General features: G+C 43.3%; 2 protein-coding genes across 2 annotated transcripts; one reads left to right on the forward strand and one right to left on the reverse strand.

Moving 5' to 3' along the window:
• Positions 1-7,313: 7,313 nt before the first annotated feature.
• On the reverse strand, positions 7,314-11,013 carry LOC308597611 (small ribosomal subunit protein uS12). The gene is made up of 4 exons (XM_081213477.1): positions 10,852-11,013; positions 9,900-10,059; positions 8,306-8,426; positions 7,314-7,507 (listed from the first exon to the last, which is right to left on the reverse strand). Exons 1-4 carry the CDS (start codon positions 10,853-10,855, stop codon positions 7,361-7,363), a joined length of 432 nt encoding a protein of 143 aa, XP_081069603.1. The 5' UTR covers positions 10,856-11,013; the 3' UTR covers positions 7,314-7,360.
• Positions 11,014-11,421: 408 nt separating this feature from the next.
• On the forward strand, positions 11,422-14,624 carry LOC308597610 (small ribosomal subunit protein uS12). Its single transcript, XM_081213476.1, has 4 exons — positions 11,422-11,530; positions 12,735-12,894; positions 13,899-14,019; positions 14,432-14,624. The coding sequence occupies exons 1-4, from the start codon at positions 11,527-11,529 to the stop codon at positions 14,576-14,578; spliced, it is 432 nt and encodes a 143-aa protein (XP_081069602.1). The 5' UTR covers positions 11,422-11,526; the 3' UTR covers positions 14,579-14,624.
• Positions 14,625-15,411: the final 787 nt, after the last annotated feature.

The following is a 15,411-nucleotide window of genomic DNA, read 5'->3' on the forward strand; positions in this document are numbered from 1 at the left end:
TTAAAGTTTAATGAACTTCTTTGGATTGCAAAATTTGGATGAAAGAATGTAGTTGTTCTTTGGGTCCAATGTACGCAGCCCTGAATATATGCTGCCTTTATTGCTTACTAGCTAGTGTCATATACCTACTGATGTGATCATGTGAAGAAATGACCGATTAAGGAGGCCAGTCAAATGCAACCTAGATATAGGATTAAGCAGGGGGTTTAGCATCTGCAGCCATTAGGCTTTGGGATTTACCATCTTTAATTATTTTTTCCTCGAGTGATACAGAGAGTATACGATAATCTCCAAATCCTTCTCCAGCCCGTATGCGCATAGGCGCCGACTCCATGAGGCTTGAGGGGGCCCGAGCCCCCTCAAAAATTCGTTTGGGGGGGCTCTGCCCCCCCAATAATCTCCAGCGCCCCTCCAGCAGAGCACCATCGCCGCCCCTTCCCCAGCCCAAAATGCACAGGGTCGGGCTGCATGCCTCCTGCCCTCCCTCCCGAGCAAAAGCTCCACCCAATTTCCTTCGGAGCTGATTAATAGGCGCAGCACGCTCTCCCCTATTCGCTCACGAGGAGGCGGCGCCACTTTATTTGCATATTCATGAGCTTATTTATTATTCATGAGCTTTCCTGGGCCCCCCCAATATTTTTTATAAGTCCGCGTCCCTGCGTATGCGTCCAGATCACTTTTCATTTGACAGGAAACCCAAATGCAGGTCTTACAACAAAAGCCCAGCCTAACAAAACAAAGAGAGGAATCATACTACTCTAATGGCTGAAGTGCATTGGCAGAAGACACACCCCTTTTTTGAAGGGGGGAAAAAAGAAACCACAGTAAAACATTTGTTTGTGGTGATAAATAAAGATCAGAAAGGGAACTGGGGTGGGTGGGGGGAATTTCAGTCGATGTAAACAGACAGGACTGAAATTATTTCAACTCACCTTATTGAGGGAATAAAAAGAAGGGCTGGAGGAAAACCCATCTGCATACTTTAGAAGCATTCAAAAGACATTAATTCATATATGGCACCAACATTTTTACCTCTATAATTATAGGGGGGGGCTGGTCAAAAGAAGCTTTTCTCTGCCATGAGTCTTCCAGAGAGCATTTAAAAAACACGCCAGATCAAAATGATACTGAGTACAATAACATGATAACTGTATGCTTGTGAGAACATGATCTCCCCACTCCCAGCTGAGTGGGATTTGAAACTAGTAAGGAAAATAACATTTTATAAGCTCCGAGAGACTGCCTTATTCTTACTAGTCACATGTTCCACTGAAAACAGGTCCCAGGGCTAACTCCCAAAGATCCTAGGACTGCATTTATGCCCTCTCTCTTAAGCTTTCTGGGGCCATCAATCCAGAAATGAAAATATTTCCAACTAAAACCTCTCTTCCATACATGAATGCTTCAGTGACCAAAGATGCAAACACTTGCAAGTTTTACCCTTATCTATCAGCACATTTCCACAGCTTCACTGTTCTTTTTAAAGTTCCCACATCTGTCTCCTCCTTTGTCAGAAGACAAGACCTTGGGGAAAGAAAAATTACTAATAACAAAGTAGGCGAGATGTAAGTTGTCAGCAGTAACTGGGCCAAAAATGTACGCTGACCGTCCTTCAGATTCTGCAACTGAATGTGTTATCATTAGAAAAGGTATTTGGTTTTTAACTTGCAAAAAGGATGTTGCCAATGGTGTGCTGCAACGATCATCAAAATCCGCTTTCCGGATGCAAGCGTGAGTCCAGCCATTTTTAAGAGCCTCCTTGAAATCCAAATAAAGACAAGTGGCCTCCAGCATGGTAAGCAATTTGGGAACTGCTGTTCGGGCATTTCTTCACCTGCTAGCATTGTGCAGAAAAAATGAGCTGTAATGCAGCCATCATCTCAAAGCAAAAACAAGAGATGGGTTGATAAGGTTAGGCTGGCCTTTTCCTGCTAGCATTGTAAGCTTAAAGGAGCACATCAGTAGAAGTCTTGCCTTTACAGAATTGAGTGCACAGCTACCATCTAACATAAGAAGAACATAAGAAGAACTTGGGCTGGATCAGGCCAATAACCCATCCAGCCCAACATCCTGTCCTCACATCCTGTCCTGAAGCCCACAAACAGGATTTCCATTCCCCCCACTGTTGAGTCCCAAGAAAACGGTAATAAGAGGGACATTACCTCTAATAACAGTCATCATGACTAGTAGCCATGGATGGCCTGATCTTCCACAAATTTATCTAAACCTCTTTTAAAGCCATCACTGCATATTGTGGGAACAAATTCCATCGTTTAACTATGTACTGAGCGAAGATGTACTCTCCTTTGTCTGTCTTGAGTCGACCAACGTTCACCGAATGTACACACTACACTTTTAAAGCACATTCAAAGTCCACTCCCCCCCCCTTCTTCAGGTGAATTCTGGGCACTGTAAGAGTTGGTGGGAACAGTAGCTCTGTGAGGGTATTCTTTGAAGGAAATAATATATTTTAGAGGTGCTTTAAAGTTACAGTGTGCATGTTTCACAGATTCACCTTGCTTTCTAATATTATGGAAGATAAACACTTTTTTTTCTATCCCACTTCATGCATAATTTTATACACCTCTACCAAGTCGTCTCCGGGTGGCGGGTGGCGCTGTGGGTAAAAGCCTCAGCGCCTAGGGCTTGCCGATCGAAAGGTCGGCGGTTCGAATCCCCGCGGCGGGGTGCGCTCCCGCTGCTCGGTCCCAGCGCCTGCCAACCTAGCAGTTCGAAAGCACCCCTGGGTGCAAGTAGATAAATAGGTACCGCTTACCAGCGGGAAGGTAAACGGCGTTCCGTGTGCTGCGCTGGCTCGCCAGATGCAGCTTTGTCACGCTGGCCACGTGACCCGGAAGTGTCTCCGGACAGCGCTGGCCCACGGCCTATAGAGTGAGATGGGGGCACAAACCCCAGAGTCTGTCAAGACTGGCCCGTAACGGGCAGGGGTACCTTTACCTTTACCTTTACCAAGTCGTCTCACTCACCTCTTAACTAAAAAACCTGAAATGCTGCTGTATTACCTCATAGGAGAGTTGCTCCTGCCCAGTGATCATTATGGTTGCCCTTTTTTGAACCTCTTCCTGCTCTACAATGGCCTTCTTGAGGTGAGGCAGCCAGAACTGCGCCAAATGTCACCACACCATATATGTTACAATGAAACTCTGATATTGGCAGTTTTATTTTCAATCCCTTTCTTAATGAGCCCTAACACGGAATATGGTTTTTTAAAGCTGCTGCTGCACACTGGGTCAACATCTTTGAGTTATCCACGATGACCCCAAGGTCTTACTTCTGGTCAGTCACTGCCCTGCATCCAATGGCTGGTATTCAGCAGGCATGAGGTAGCCAATGTGGTGCCTAACAGACATTTATTATTATTATTATTATTATTATTATTATTATTATTATTATTATTAACCACCCTATACCCAGAGGTTTCAGGGTGGATAACAGAATAAAATCAAACTAGTAAAGGTAAAGGGACCCCTGACCATTGGGTCCAGTTGTGACCGACTCTGGGGTTGTGGTGCTCATCTTGCTTTATTGGCCAAGGGAGCCAGCGTACAGCTTCCGGGTCATGTGGCCAGCATGACTAAGCCGCTTCTGGCGAACCAGAGCAGCGCACGGAAAAGCCGTTTACCTTCCCACCGGAGCGGTACCTATTTATCTACTTGCACCTTGACGTGCTTTTGAACTGCTAGGTTGACAGGAGCAGGAACCGAGCAACGGGAGCTCACCCTGTTGTGGGGATTCGAACCACCAACCTTCTGATCGGCAAGTCCTAGGTTCTGTGGTTTAACCCACAGCGCCACCCGTGCCCCCCCAAAAAAAATCAAAATACAAGACCACAAAATACATAATCAAAATAAAAACAACATCCCAATAACTCCCCCCCAAACCCCCCCCCCCATTTTAAAAGGGCATAGGATGTCAATCAAATCAGCCAAAGTCCTGGTTAAAAAGGAACATTTTTGTCTGGTGCCTAAAGGTCTATAATGAAGGCACCAGGCAAACTTCCCTGGGGAGAGCATTCCATAGATGGGGAGCCACTGCAGAGAAGGCCCATTCTCATGTTACCACCCTCCAGACTTCTCGAGGAAGAGGCACACAATGATCCCAGGGTTTGGGTAGGTTCATATGGAAAGAGGTGGTCCTTGTTGGTTCTTAACTCCCATTATGCTGGCTGAGGCTGATGGGAGTTCTGGTACCTCACACAAACAGGTTCAATATGGAGGCTCTTCGCAATGGTAAATGGTCCACCTCTTCTTCTTCTTTTCTTTTGCCTTGCTGACATCTCTTTGCCTACCCACCTGGAATCCTCTTACCTGGCATCAGCTAAGAACGTTTACAGTAAAACCATGTAGCTGGTCAGTGTGAAATTCCACGTGATATTAAAAAGAAAAGCATAGGCAGGGAAGATAGTATCTTCTTAGATCCTCCTGACAGAAAACTGTTTGGGGAGCAACACTATTTGAACAGGATGTGAAAGATACAGAATGGTTAGGCAGTAGTGCTTTTTGCTCCCCTAACAGAGGCAGCCAATGTCCCAATCCTCTCTGGTTTTACACATTTGACAAGAAGTCAGAACATGTTGCACAACTCAGCAAACCTTGTCTCGGCCAGGATTACATAAACGTTGCTGAAGACCTGAAGACACCAGCTGCGCTGCCTAATGCCTGAAGGATTATACACAGCCTACATTTACATCCAGGGAATGGCAACGGCCCCAGGTTTTATGGTTTTCAGCATTGATAATTCATACATGCGACTAGCACCTCCTCAGGCAAGCAGAGGTAAGAAAAGTTCTGAACAGAGATAGCTGGTGACACATCAGGACTGAAGATCCCTTCACGCTAAACACTTTGTGAAGTACAATAGCCTTCACACATCACAGCTGCTTGAAGATGAAACAGGTACACGTCCTTTTAATGTGGCTGTCATTTTCATACCCGCAAATACTTACTGAATCGGTTTTTGGGCACACACTACAAAGCCATCACACCTCCAATATTCCCCCCTTCTTGATAGAATATTGTTTTCTGACCACTTGTGTTTCCATAAGTAGCCGTAAAATACTGTCAGGTCAGTTCCTGGTGTTACGACTTACATAGATACACAGAGCACAATCCTAACAATTTCTACTCAGATGTAAGTTCTGTTGAAAGACAGGTTTTTCCAAGTATTACCTGAAGCTGAGAGATTGGAACTGGGACCTTCGGCATGCCAAGCAGAAGCTCTTTCCCCTTGTTTTAAAAATTATCTCTGGCCCCCATTGCCAGGTGGAAAAAAAATTAAACCAGGCCACAAGCTATCTGAGCCAAGAACCAATAGAGTAAATGTGTCTCTGAACAAACATAAACAGTCTTTTGAACAATTTTAAACAATGGAAAACAGCCTAAGTAAATCTAGGGATGTTTTGAGGATAGCAGGGCTTAAAGCAGCAGTCTAATGATATTACTAGTATTTGATCGAAATCAGTACTTAAAAAACCCAGGACACAACCCATTCTAACTAAGTATTGTATGAAAAGATTGGCATAGGGAGCAATAGAAACCCGTTACACCCATTTTCCCAGCTGGCACAGGCACGCGCGCGCACACACAATGAAAGGTCTGTGTGTTCCTCTTCCACTCTGATCACTCCCTCTCATCTGGTTCTTGAGTTATAATGCGTAGGCCCTTAAGAGCTTAGGTAACAGCACAGAACAAGTACGACATTCTCAACCATAACAAAGCTTTGTAAATGTTATATTCTACTATGCAACAGCATTTTGTAGGCATAATCTATATACAATTGAGAAAAAAGCCGAGCAAAATTCCCTAAGTTTGAGCTAAATAGCACACTCAGACTTAGCTACTTGTCCAAATCTTACACCTATTCAGGATCTCCCTTCCCCATACTACAGAGGGAATAGTTCCATTTGAGCCAGACTAGCATTCTGCTCCTGTGCTCTAAGACAGCTTCTGTGCAATCCTGCTCTGAAATGTGCGATGAAATCTGTATCCTATCCTCCATCCTGCCTAGTTGCAATTCTGTCCTCTCACTTTGTGTAGTCTCCTTTCAACATGTTATGCTTCTCTGGCCATGGTAGCCCTTGAACTTCTCAGTTTATTATGGTTGGGAGAGCTGCTCCCCTGTTTAGGCACAAGGATAATTCAAGAGTGCAAACAGGCAGCCATGTGCCAGGCAACATCTTATGGTTTATGGTGTCGTTAAGACACCAGCCACTTGAGCGTGTAGAGCAGAACATCTGTGCTGCTAGGCTCATGGGCCTGTGTACTATAATCCATCTTGTGTTTGTGTTCTGATAATGGTTTTGGAGTGCACTGCATGCATGCAAAACATGACATTGTGGACAGAGCACACCTACTGTATATCACAGTTTCTGTCTGCTTAATCTCTCTGATACTGCAGCTTTACCATTGCACAGGTATAGCTGCACCTTGGGCTGGGATATACAGCTGCTGGCATCTAAGGCAGGTCAGTGACTCCTTGACATTAGACAGGAATGGAACATCAAAATATTAATCTTGGTCTGATATGTATACGAGTGAAAGGCCACAGCAAGATGCTGCTGAGAATCCAAGGATAAATGTGGAACAGAATACTTTACTGTCATTGCAGTTTACCTCTGAAGAGTCAAATAAACCTGCATTAAATTGTCTCAGCATATCAGTAATTAAAATAGGTTGGTTTCAGTCTCCTATGCAAGCTTCAATTGATAATTTAAAGGAAATTTCATAAATCTATCCAATTTACTCAGAACTCAGTCCCACTGGTTTTAATAGGCTTATTTCTTACTAAGTGTACAAAGCCTTGTAGCCTTCAACCAATCAATGGCAGCATGTCAAAGTAAGTCATTTTAAGACTCCAAGCAAAAGGCCATTATCTAAAAACAAATATGGACTATTGTGTTCTGCCAAAAATCCATTTTTCCTTAAAAGGCTAGTTTTCTCCTTTTTTAAATAAGCAAGCCCAGCAACATAAGCATCAAGCAAAAATTGTCATTTAACTTTTAGTTATGTCAATACTTAAAAGAAAGTGACAAACTGCTGCATGAATGAATTTTAAAGTGTCGCTAATATGTAGACATTCCTTTACACTGCTTTCATTTCTGTGGTTCAGAATGGAACCAAATTCTTCTGCAACTGAGGCTACAATCATATACAGCCCAACTAGAAACCACATTTGCACAGAAAAGCCATGTAAAAGTTAAAACAACCCAACTTGTACAAGAGAGAATTCTGTTGTGAAATTACTTCCATACTACAAAAAGCTGAACTACTATGAAAAGATTCCTCAGAAACATATTGTCAAATGAGAAGTTTTATTATAGCTGAATGCAGCATCACAGATATTATGATCTTGGTCTCTCTTTCTTGCCTTTGTACAATGCTAACAGAGAAACATTTGCTACTTTGACGACCTTGAAACGAACTCCTGGAATGTCACCAACAGCATGCCCTTTCCGACCAAAGCCAGCAACCAGGACTTCATCGTTCTCCTACAGATAAAATGAGAAAGCAAGAAGTGTTTGTTCACAACAAATACACATGCATATATTTTTTAAAGCTTTTATAACTACAAGCAGCTATAATAAAGTAGTTTGGTTCAATTAATTCATTCTTTTTCTCAGTTGAACTGCGCATTATTTTCACCAATAGCACCACTTTGCTCAAACTTTTAAAGGGGTAGGTACTGTGGCTAGTTGCTGTGATTGTACCATTTGCTGTATAAAGAACTATTTCTAGAGCTGTGTATATTTCTAAAACAGGAAGCGGTGGCGCTGTGGTCTAAACCACTGAGCCTCTTGGCCTTGCCAGTCATAAAGTTGGAAGTTCAAATCTGAGTGTTGGGATGAGTTCCCTTTGCTTTGTCCCAGCTCCTGCCAACCAAGTAGTTCAAAAGCATACCAGTCAGAGTAGATAAATAGGTACCACTGTGGCAAGAAAGTAAATGGAGTTTCTGTGCGCGCTGGCACTCGGCACAGTGTCCCATTGCACGAGAAGTTTAGTCATGCTGGCCACATGACCCGGAAAGCTGTCTGAGGACAAATGCCGGCTTCCTCAGCCTGAAGCGAGATGAGTACCACATCCCATAGTAACCTTTGACTGGACTTAACTGTCCAGGGTTCCTTTAGCTTTATATTTCTAAAATGTTTTGTGCTATTTTATGTTGGTACTGGCCTGTTTGGCTCAGGAATTTGTTGTAACCTACCCTTGATTAATATGATGAAAAGTGGGTTTATTTATACAAGAAAATAAATAAATACAATAAATAACGGTTTATGGAATATGATTACCTCAATGAAGTTCAGACAACCATCATTAGGAACAAAGGCTGTTATTTTCTTTCCATTCTTGATGAGCTGAACTCGGACACACTTCCTGATGGCAGAATTTGGCTGCTTAGCTTCAACACCACTGAAACATGAAGTGGACAACAGAAATGATTTGAGCAATAAATTTCTAAGTTCCATTGCTAGTTATATTTAATTCAAATTTACTAATTTTTTACTTAAACATTTATAGGATTCTGCTGGCAGAAGACATAACAGTAACTGATCCTAGACTACTTAAACTAATTTTAAAAAATAATGAAGTGGAACATAATTTTGTAGACAGTGGGTTTTGTTCAACTAAGTTTTACTCAACAATAGACCTACTAAAATTAATGGACCTTACTTAGCCATGTTCATTCATTTTATTGGGTCTGCTGTGAGTAAAACATAGCTGATGATCACCCCATATGCTAACTCCAGCGGGTACAGAATGCTGCAGCGAGGCTCCTCACAGGGTCTCTGCCATGGGAGCATATTCATCCAGTGCTTTTCAAGCTGCACTGGCTCCCGGTGGAGTACAGGGTCAGATTTAAGGTGCTGCTTTTGACCTTTAAAGCCCTTCACGGCCTAGGACCCTCGTACCTACGGGACCGCCTCGCCTGGTATGCCCCACGGAGAGCCTCAAGGTCCATAAATAACAACACCCTAGTGGTCCCAGGCCCTAAGGAAGTTAGATTGGCTTCAACCAGAGCCAGGGCCTTTTCAGCACTGGCCCCAACTTGGTGGAACGCTCTGTCTCATGAGACCAGGGCCCTGCAGGATCTGATCTCTTTCCGCAGGGCCTGTAAGACAGAGTTGTTCCGCCTGGCCTTTGGATTGGAGCCAATTTGATTCCCTCCGCCCCCTTTTTCTTTTTTCTTTTCCTTCTCCTGCAATGAGGCTCCATTTTAATATTTTAATGTTCCATTATTTTAATGTTGTATTTTATTTTTGTTTTTAAGTTGTAATCACTCATCTTGTTTTTATTATTGCTTGTAAGCCGCTCTGAGCCCGGCCTTGGCTGGGGAGGGCGGGGTATAAATAAAAAATTATTATTATTATTAATCACAAATTTTAAAGGGGAAAAGTTACCCAATATTTTCTACCTTTAGTAATAAGAACAGAGTGACAAGAATTTAAAAAAACTCTCCAGAAAGTGAATCCTTTAGGACTTTTAACTGTAAAACGTTTACACAGAAATTTTATCCTGCAGTTTTAGAATAAACCAATGCTATGATATATGTGTTATCAACAAAGCTTTTTTTTGTGTGTGAATGAGCATGGTTAAATAACTTAAGGATTCTCAATCTATACTTTCCTGAATTTCATGAACTTCTGGCCTGAATGTTTACATTTCCCTCCACAAAACAGTACTGATAGTCTCCTAAGTCCACTGTTATAAATGATCTTAGATATGCCCAAGTCTGTACAGATTTAGAACAACTGGTGTAATACACAAATGTTTTACTATATGCTACAGCAATGTTTCAATATCCTCTCTGGTGCTAGGACAAAACAAGCAAACAAACCATTCAGAGTTTCTCTCTCATTAGTCCCACTAAGAAGCTTCACTCACACTTTTTCCAAGACAATTCCTTTGGCATGGGAAGCTCCCCCAAAAGGGTTGGCTTTCAAAGCAGTACCCAGATGTGCCTTCTTGTATTGTTTGTCATGCCATTTCTGGTCTCGGCGATGACTGCGCAGCTTCCTGGCTGTCCGAAGCCCACGGCACTTGCCTGAAAGGACAAAACAAATTGAGAAAGCCTTTCATCTTTAGGCACCAAGTAATGACAACGTCCCTAAGCTTGTCTTTAAAGGACTTCATTTAAACAGCACTGCTGTAGCTTCCGATGCTTGAGCTTAAATATATGCTATTTTATTACAAAAATATCCTTCAGTCGTTTGTATTCAGACCAGAAATCAGCAGTGTTCCCTACATGCTTGGAGGAAGTGGGAGGTGAGAGTGATTTGCACCAAACCCTCCTTTTTGCTGCAGCCCCCACAAAAGCTGCAGCAGTGGGATGGAGATGGCTCTGAGGGGCTGCAGGGTCATCAGCAAAATATGCCATCACCCTTCCTCCACCTAAGAATTTCTGCTGGATCCCTACAAGCGAGGATGTGCATCAATATTTCCAGTAAAATAGTAATAATAATAATAAAGTAAATTCAATAATAGAATAGTGGGCAGCAGAAAATGCATAGAATGGTACTACGAAGTTTGAAAAGTTAAACAGTCCAGGAACATTGGGGCCGGGGAGGCGCGGGAGCTTTAGCCCGAGGTGTAAAAAGTATCAAAGTAGATAACTTGGAGAAACATACCCCTGCCATAACGATTTGTTTCTCCCCCCCCCCCATAAAAAGAGCGGCCCGCAAATTGAAACGTCACGTCTGCACGGAAAACACGTGTTTGCCATGCCATTTCTGGTCTCAAGCCAGCTCGACCACGTTATTGAGAACCTCTTAACAAGGCAGCCCAGGGAAGGGGCAACTCGCGCGTTCCCAAATCCAAAACGCCCCGCTCCGCTCACCCATCTTCCTCCTGCTGCAGCTGCTGCCGGTTCGCCCGAAGGAACCTGAGAGAGGGAGAGAGCGAGGATGACCCACAACCCACAACCCACCGCGACAGCTTCTCGCCGAGGACCTCACGCGGGGCGTCTACTTTCGCGCCTGTCTCCCTTCCTTCCGAAACGCCTCACTGAGGTTAAAGAGGCTGTGAAAACGAAGCGCCGAGCGGGTGCCGAAAGCTGAAGGGTGTGTGTATGCGTGTCAAGAAATAACTTGAAGCTTTACTAATAAATTAGGAAATCGCAGGTTGTGGGGGGGGGGAGGGTGAGAGTGAACTTCCGGCTTTAAATAAAAGCCGCCATATTGGATAGCCTAAGAGGCGCTCTAGCCGTAGCTTCTCCGTGGTGGAAGAGGCCGCCCGGTACCACGCGCGAGAAATAAAGGCGTGAAGGAATGGCGGAAGTCGCGACCAGAACATCTGTGGGGAGGGGGCGGCAGAGATGGTGCAGCCTGAGAACTACGACTCCCACAACGCATCGCGCGGCAGCCGCCATCTTTTGCCAACCCGCTCAAACTTTTCCTTCCCCGTTTAGGCACCGGCTTAGGCAGCCCGTTCCCGAGGTCCTCGGAGCGGGATCTCTTTGCCGCGGTGGATTGTGGGTCTTTCTCTTTCCTCCTCGGGATCGTCGGACGGCACGATGGGTGAGTGGCTCCGAGTCGGGGGCGCCACGTTATCCCAGTGGGAGCGGCGGGGAGAGAGAGGAGACCCCGCGGGCCCCTGATATGCAGGGGGAATGGTGCCCCTCCCCCTTCAGCCCTTTCTAGAGCTGTCGCCGCCCGATCCTTTGAGATGTTAGGCGCACGGCAGGCGCAGGCCTCGGAAGTCGCGCACGCGGCTTGTGATGACCGGTGGAACTCGCTGCCGCAAGATGCGGCGTTGCCTGCTAATTAAAAAGTGCGCGTAGAAAGGTCGGTCAGCGGCTAGGAGGAAGGCTGGGGAATGCTTCAACTCAGTGAAATCTAGTTGTCCACTGTAAGGAATAAGGCAGTGGAATAATTTAAGGCTTGAGGGATCAGACCCCCGTTGAAGTGCATGGCTGTATGAATCAAAGTATAAAAATAAAAGAATAGGAAATATTTCTTTGCAGGGGAAGTGCCAATCGTTAAACTGTCATGCCTGCGAATTATTATTTGAATGAAAGAGGTGTGCAGCAGACATATCTGCGAAATGCCATATAAACTTCCACCAGGATTACATGTGTTACTGCATAGAGTATCCTGGATGAACTATTGGGAAGCTGAGGTTTGCAGCTCAGCTAACTATAGATAGTTTGCAAGATGGGCACCAAGTTCCAGGTCCTGCAGTTCAAAAACTCATGTTGTGATCAGAATGAATCTAGAAATGTTGTGTGTGGTTTACATGCAGATATTTGGTTCTAAAGTTGTTTGGAGTTATTTTCTTCCTTGAATTTTGAATACTTAGGGCCAGAATATATTGCAGAAGGAAGTCAGGATGGAACTCCAAAAGTACTAAGGATCACTACACATGCATATAGGGTTTTGAGGGTCACTATGCAGTAATGTGAAGTATTCTCATTGACCAGGAGAAATACCCATCCATAAGTATGTGGTATATAAGGTGTAAATCACAGACCACCCTATTTCCAGGTTTTATTGGCTACCATCAAGGCTTTAAAAACAATTGTGCAAGAAAAAAAAGATTTGGTATTAGAAAGTGTTCCATAAGTTTACAGTGTGGTTCCAAATCTAAAGACAAAAAATGGGTATTGTGAATTCTGTCACACTGCAGTTAGGGGGTACTAGAGTGAATTGAGGTACATGGTGGTTGGTAGTTGTATGAACTTAGGCGCATGTCTTCAGTAACCTCTAATGTACTGTTTTCTAGGCAAGTGTCGCGGACTTCGTACTGCCAGGAAGTTGCGCAGTCACCGACGTGATCAGAAGTGGCATGACAAACAATACAAGAAGGCCCATCTGGGCACTGCTTTGAAAGCCAACCCTTTTGGGGGAGCTTCCCATGCCAAAGGGATTGTCCTGGAAAAAGTGTGAGTTTCATCAAAAATATGTATAGTGTGTTCATTTGCATCCGCCAGATTTCCTGTAAAGAATTTCATACTGCAGAGCAGTACTGGTGACATAAATACAATCTAAATTGATACACAAGACAGGGGAGCACTGTCAACATTTGCCTATTTCTTGCATCTGGAAATTAGTGATTTAATTTATTCTGGCCCTTAAGAAATTTCAAGCTTGAGCCAGTCCAGGAATTAACTGATTTAAGTCAGTAGTAGGTGTTTCTACAAATAACAAATACTCGACTGTTTAGTTAGTCTTTTCATTTCAAACATATTCCATTTAGGTATTTTAACTCTTAAGGAAAAAAGTAAGATATAAAACTTACAAAGCTTGAAGTAGAGTTGCCAGTTTGGGTCGTCTACTGACGCGAGTGGTGCTGTGGTCTAAACTACTGAGCCTCTTGGGCTTGCTGATCAGAAGGTCAGTGGTTCGAATCCCCACGACGGGGTTAGCTCCCGTTGCTCGGTCCCAGCTCCTGCCAACCTAGCAGTTCGAAAGCATATCAAAGTGCAAGTAGATAAATAGGTGCCGCTCTGGCGGGAAGGTAAACGGCATTTCCGTATGCTGCTCCGGTTTCGGTGTTCTGTTGCGCCAGAAGCGGCTTAGTCATGCTGGCCACATGACCCAGAAAAACTGTGCGGACAAACGCCGGCTCCCTTGGCCTGTAAAGCAAGATGAGCACCGCAACCCCAGAGTCGTCTGTGACTGGACTTAACTGTCAAGGGTCCTTTACCTTTTATTGAAAGATTAACAGCACAATCCTATTAATATCTTGTTCTCATCTAAACACAGTGAATTCAAGCTGTTCATACAAAAACAATTGATACTTTCAATGGCTCTATTTAGTTTGAGGGACTTTTGTGAAATATATCTGCTTAGAGTCAAAGTTCTGATGAATGTAGTGTTTTTACTGTACTAGGTGAGACAGTTGTACTAAATATACAGTGTCTATTTCTTCCTTTTTCTGTGTTAGTGGCGTGGAGGCTAAGCAGCCAAATTCTGCCATCAGGAAGTGTGTCCGAGTCCAGCTGATCAAGAATGGCAAAAAAATAACAGCATTTGTTCCTAACGATGGTTGTTTGAACTTCATTGAGGTAATTTATCCAAAAAAAAACCACCCTAATAAAACAATATGCAAAAAAATACTCCACCCAGTTTTTACTAGTATGTATTGCTGCTCTGTGTAGTAGAAACAGGGATGATATTTCAATATTATTGTAATTTAAAGCTTTGTAATTTAATTTTATGGTGGTGACTGTAGGATAATATTTCACACTTGAACTTGGTTTCTAAGAATCCACACTTTTCTTAAGAATGGTGATAAATGCATCTCAGCAGTTCAGGAAAAGAGATACCGCTATCCAGGGTAGATATTGCTAATAGGGCTGCAGGCTTTGCCAGTGAACAGGGTGGAGGAGAATTTGGTTGGCTATAATGTTTGAGATTTGCAAACTCCTTATTCGCAGCGAGAAAATAATTGATTTGTTTTGTTTGTTTTAATTCCAGGAGAACGATGAAGTCCTGGTTGCTGGCTTTGGTCGGAAAGGTCACGCTGTTGGTGACATTCCAGGAGTTCGTTTCAAGGTCGTCAAAGTAGCAAATGTTTCTCTGTTAGCCTTGTACAAAGGCAAAAAGGAGAGACCCCGGTCATAAAGTTATGTTGTTATCAAGATGATCAATAAAGTTTTCTTCTAAGAAATACCTTTGTGGTTTTTAAAAAAGGGGTTTTGGCATTATACGTAGATTGTTTAGAAATGAAAGTTCAACATCTCTAATACCTTTTCTTTAATTAAGGAAGTCATTATTGGGCTATGGGCTATGTATTTCCAAAACAAATTTTTTATCTCTCTAGTTCTAGGGTTTGAGGCATTTGTTTTATGGTAGGAGGCATGACTTGATTAATTACTGCCATAAAGTTTGTATTCCAAATAACATAGCTCCTGTTTAATTCTGAGCATCAGTGATGATCAGACAATGGGTCTATCTAGTTAAGCTTCCAGTTTCTAACTACTTCACTTTAAGCACACTCAGATGACAAGTTAACTTACCACTATGGGAACACTTGTGTTTACATTTTTCACTTGCTTTGCACACCTGCATTTGAATAAAGTTATAGGTAACTTTTTAAGATCTCATGTATCTGGCATTCGTTTTCACTGTTTGGTCAAATGAAAGGAATTGCTTTATTTACTCTGCCACAGATATTTCCATTTGTTGGCTCCTCCCAGGTCTCCAAAACAAATATCTCAACAAGTTTTTCACTTAACACAAAAGTCCTGCATGATCAGACCAAAGGCCTATAGTCCAGTATCCTGTTCTCACAGTGGCCAACCAAGTGCGTATGGGGAATCCCATAAGCCAGAGAGCAATGTACCCCTCAAACTGCTAGCTGGGGAAATCCAGTAATGGCACAGGCCATTTTTAAAACAGTATGCTAACCAAGGAGAGCGTTTTAAGAAGAACCTATGCATAGTGAAATTTGTTTG

The sequence above is a fragment of the Podarcis bocagei genome (assembly GCF_964188305.1).
Source record: "Podarcis bocagei genome assembly, chromosome: 11".
Taxonomy (NCBI): Eukaryota; Metazoa; Chordata; class Lepidosauria; order Squamata; family Lacertidae; genus Podarcis; species Podarcis bocagei.

What these genes read in the sequence shown, in the direction of transcription:
- LOC308597610 (XM_081213476.1), top strand. An exon ending in GGGATTGTCCTGGAAAAAGT is followed by an intron (nt 12,895 to 13,898) that starts GTGAGTTTCATC and finishes TTTCTGTGTTAG; the next exon opens with TGGCGTGGAGGCTAAGCAGC. An exon ending in GTTGTTTGAACTTCATTGAG is followed by an intron (nt 14,020 to 14,431) that starts GTAATTTATCCA and finishes TTTTAATTCCAG; the next exon opens with GAGAACGATGAAGTCCTGGT.
- LOC308597611 (XM_081213477.1), bottom strand. An exon ending in GGAATTGTCTTGGAAAAAGT is followed by an intron (nt 8,427 to 9,899) that starts GTGAGTGAAGCT and finishes TTCATGTTTCAG; the next exon opens with TGGTGTTGAAGCTAAGCAGC. An exon ending in GTTGTCTGAACTTCATTGAG is followed by an intron (nt 7,508 to 8,305) that starts GTAATCATATTC and finishes TTTTATCTGTAG; the next exon opens with GAGAACGATGAAGTCCTGGT.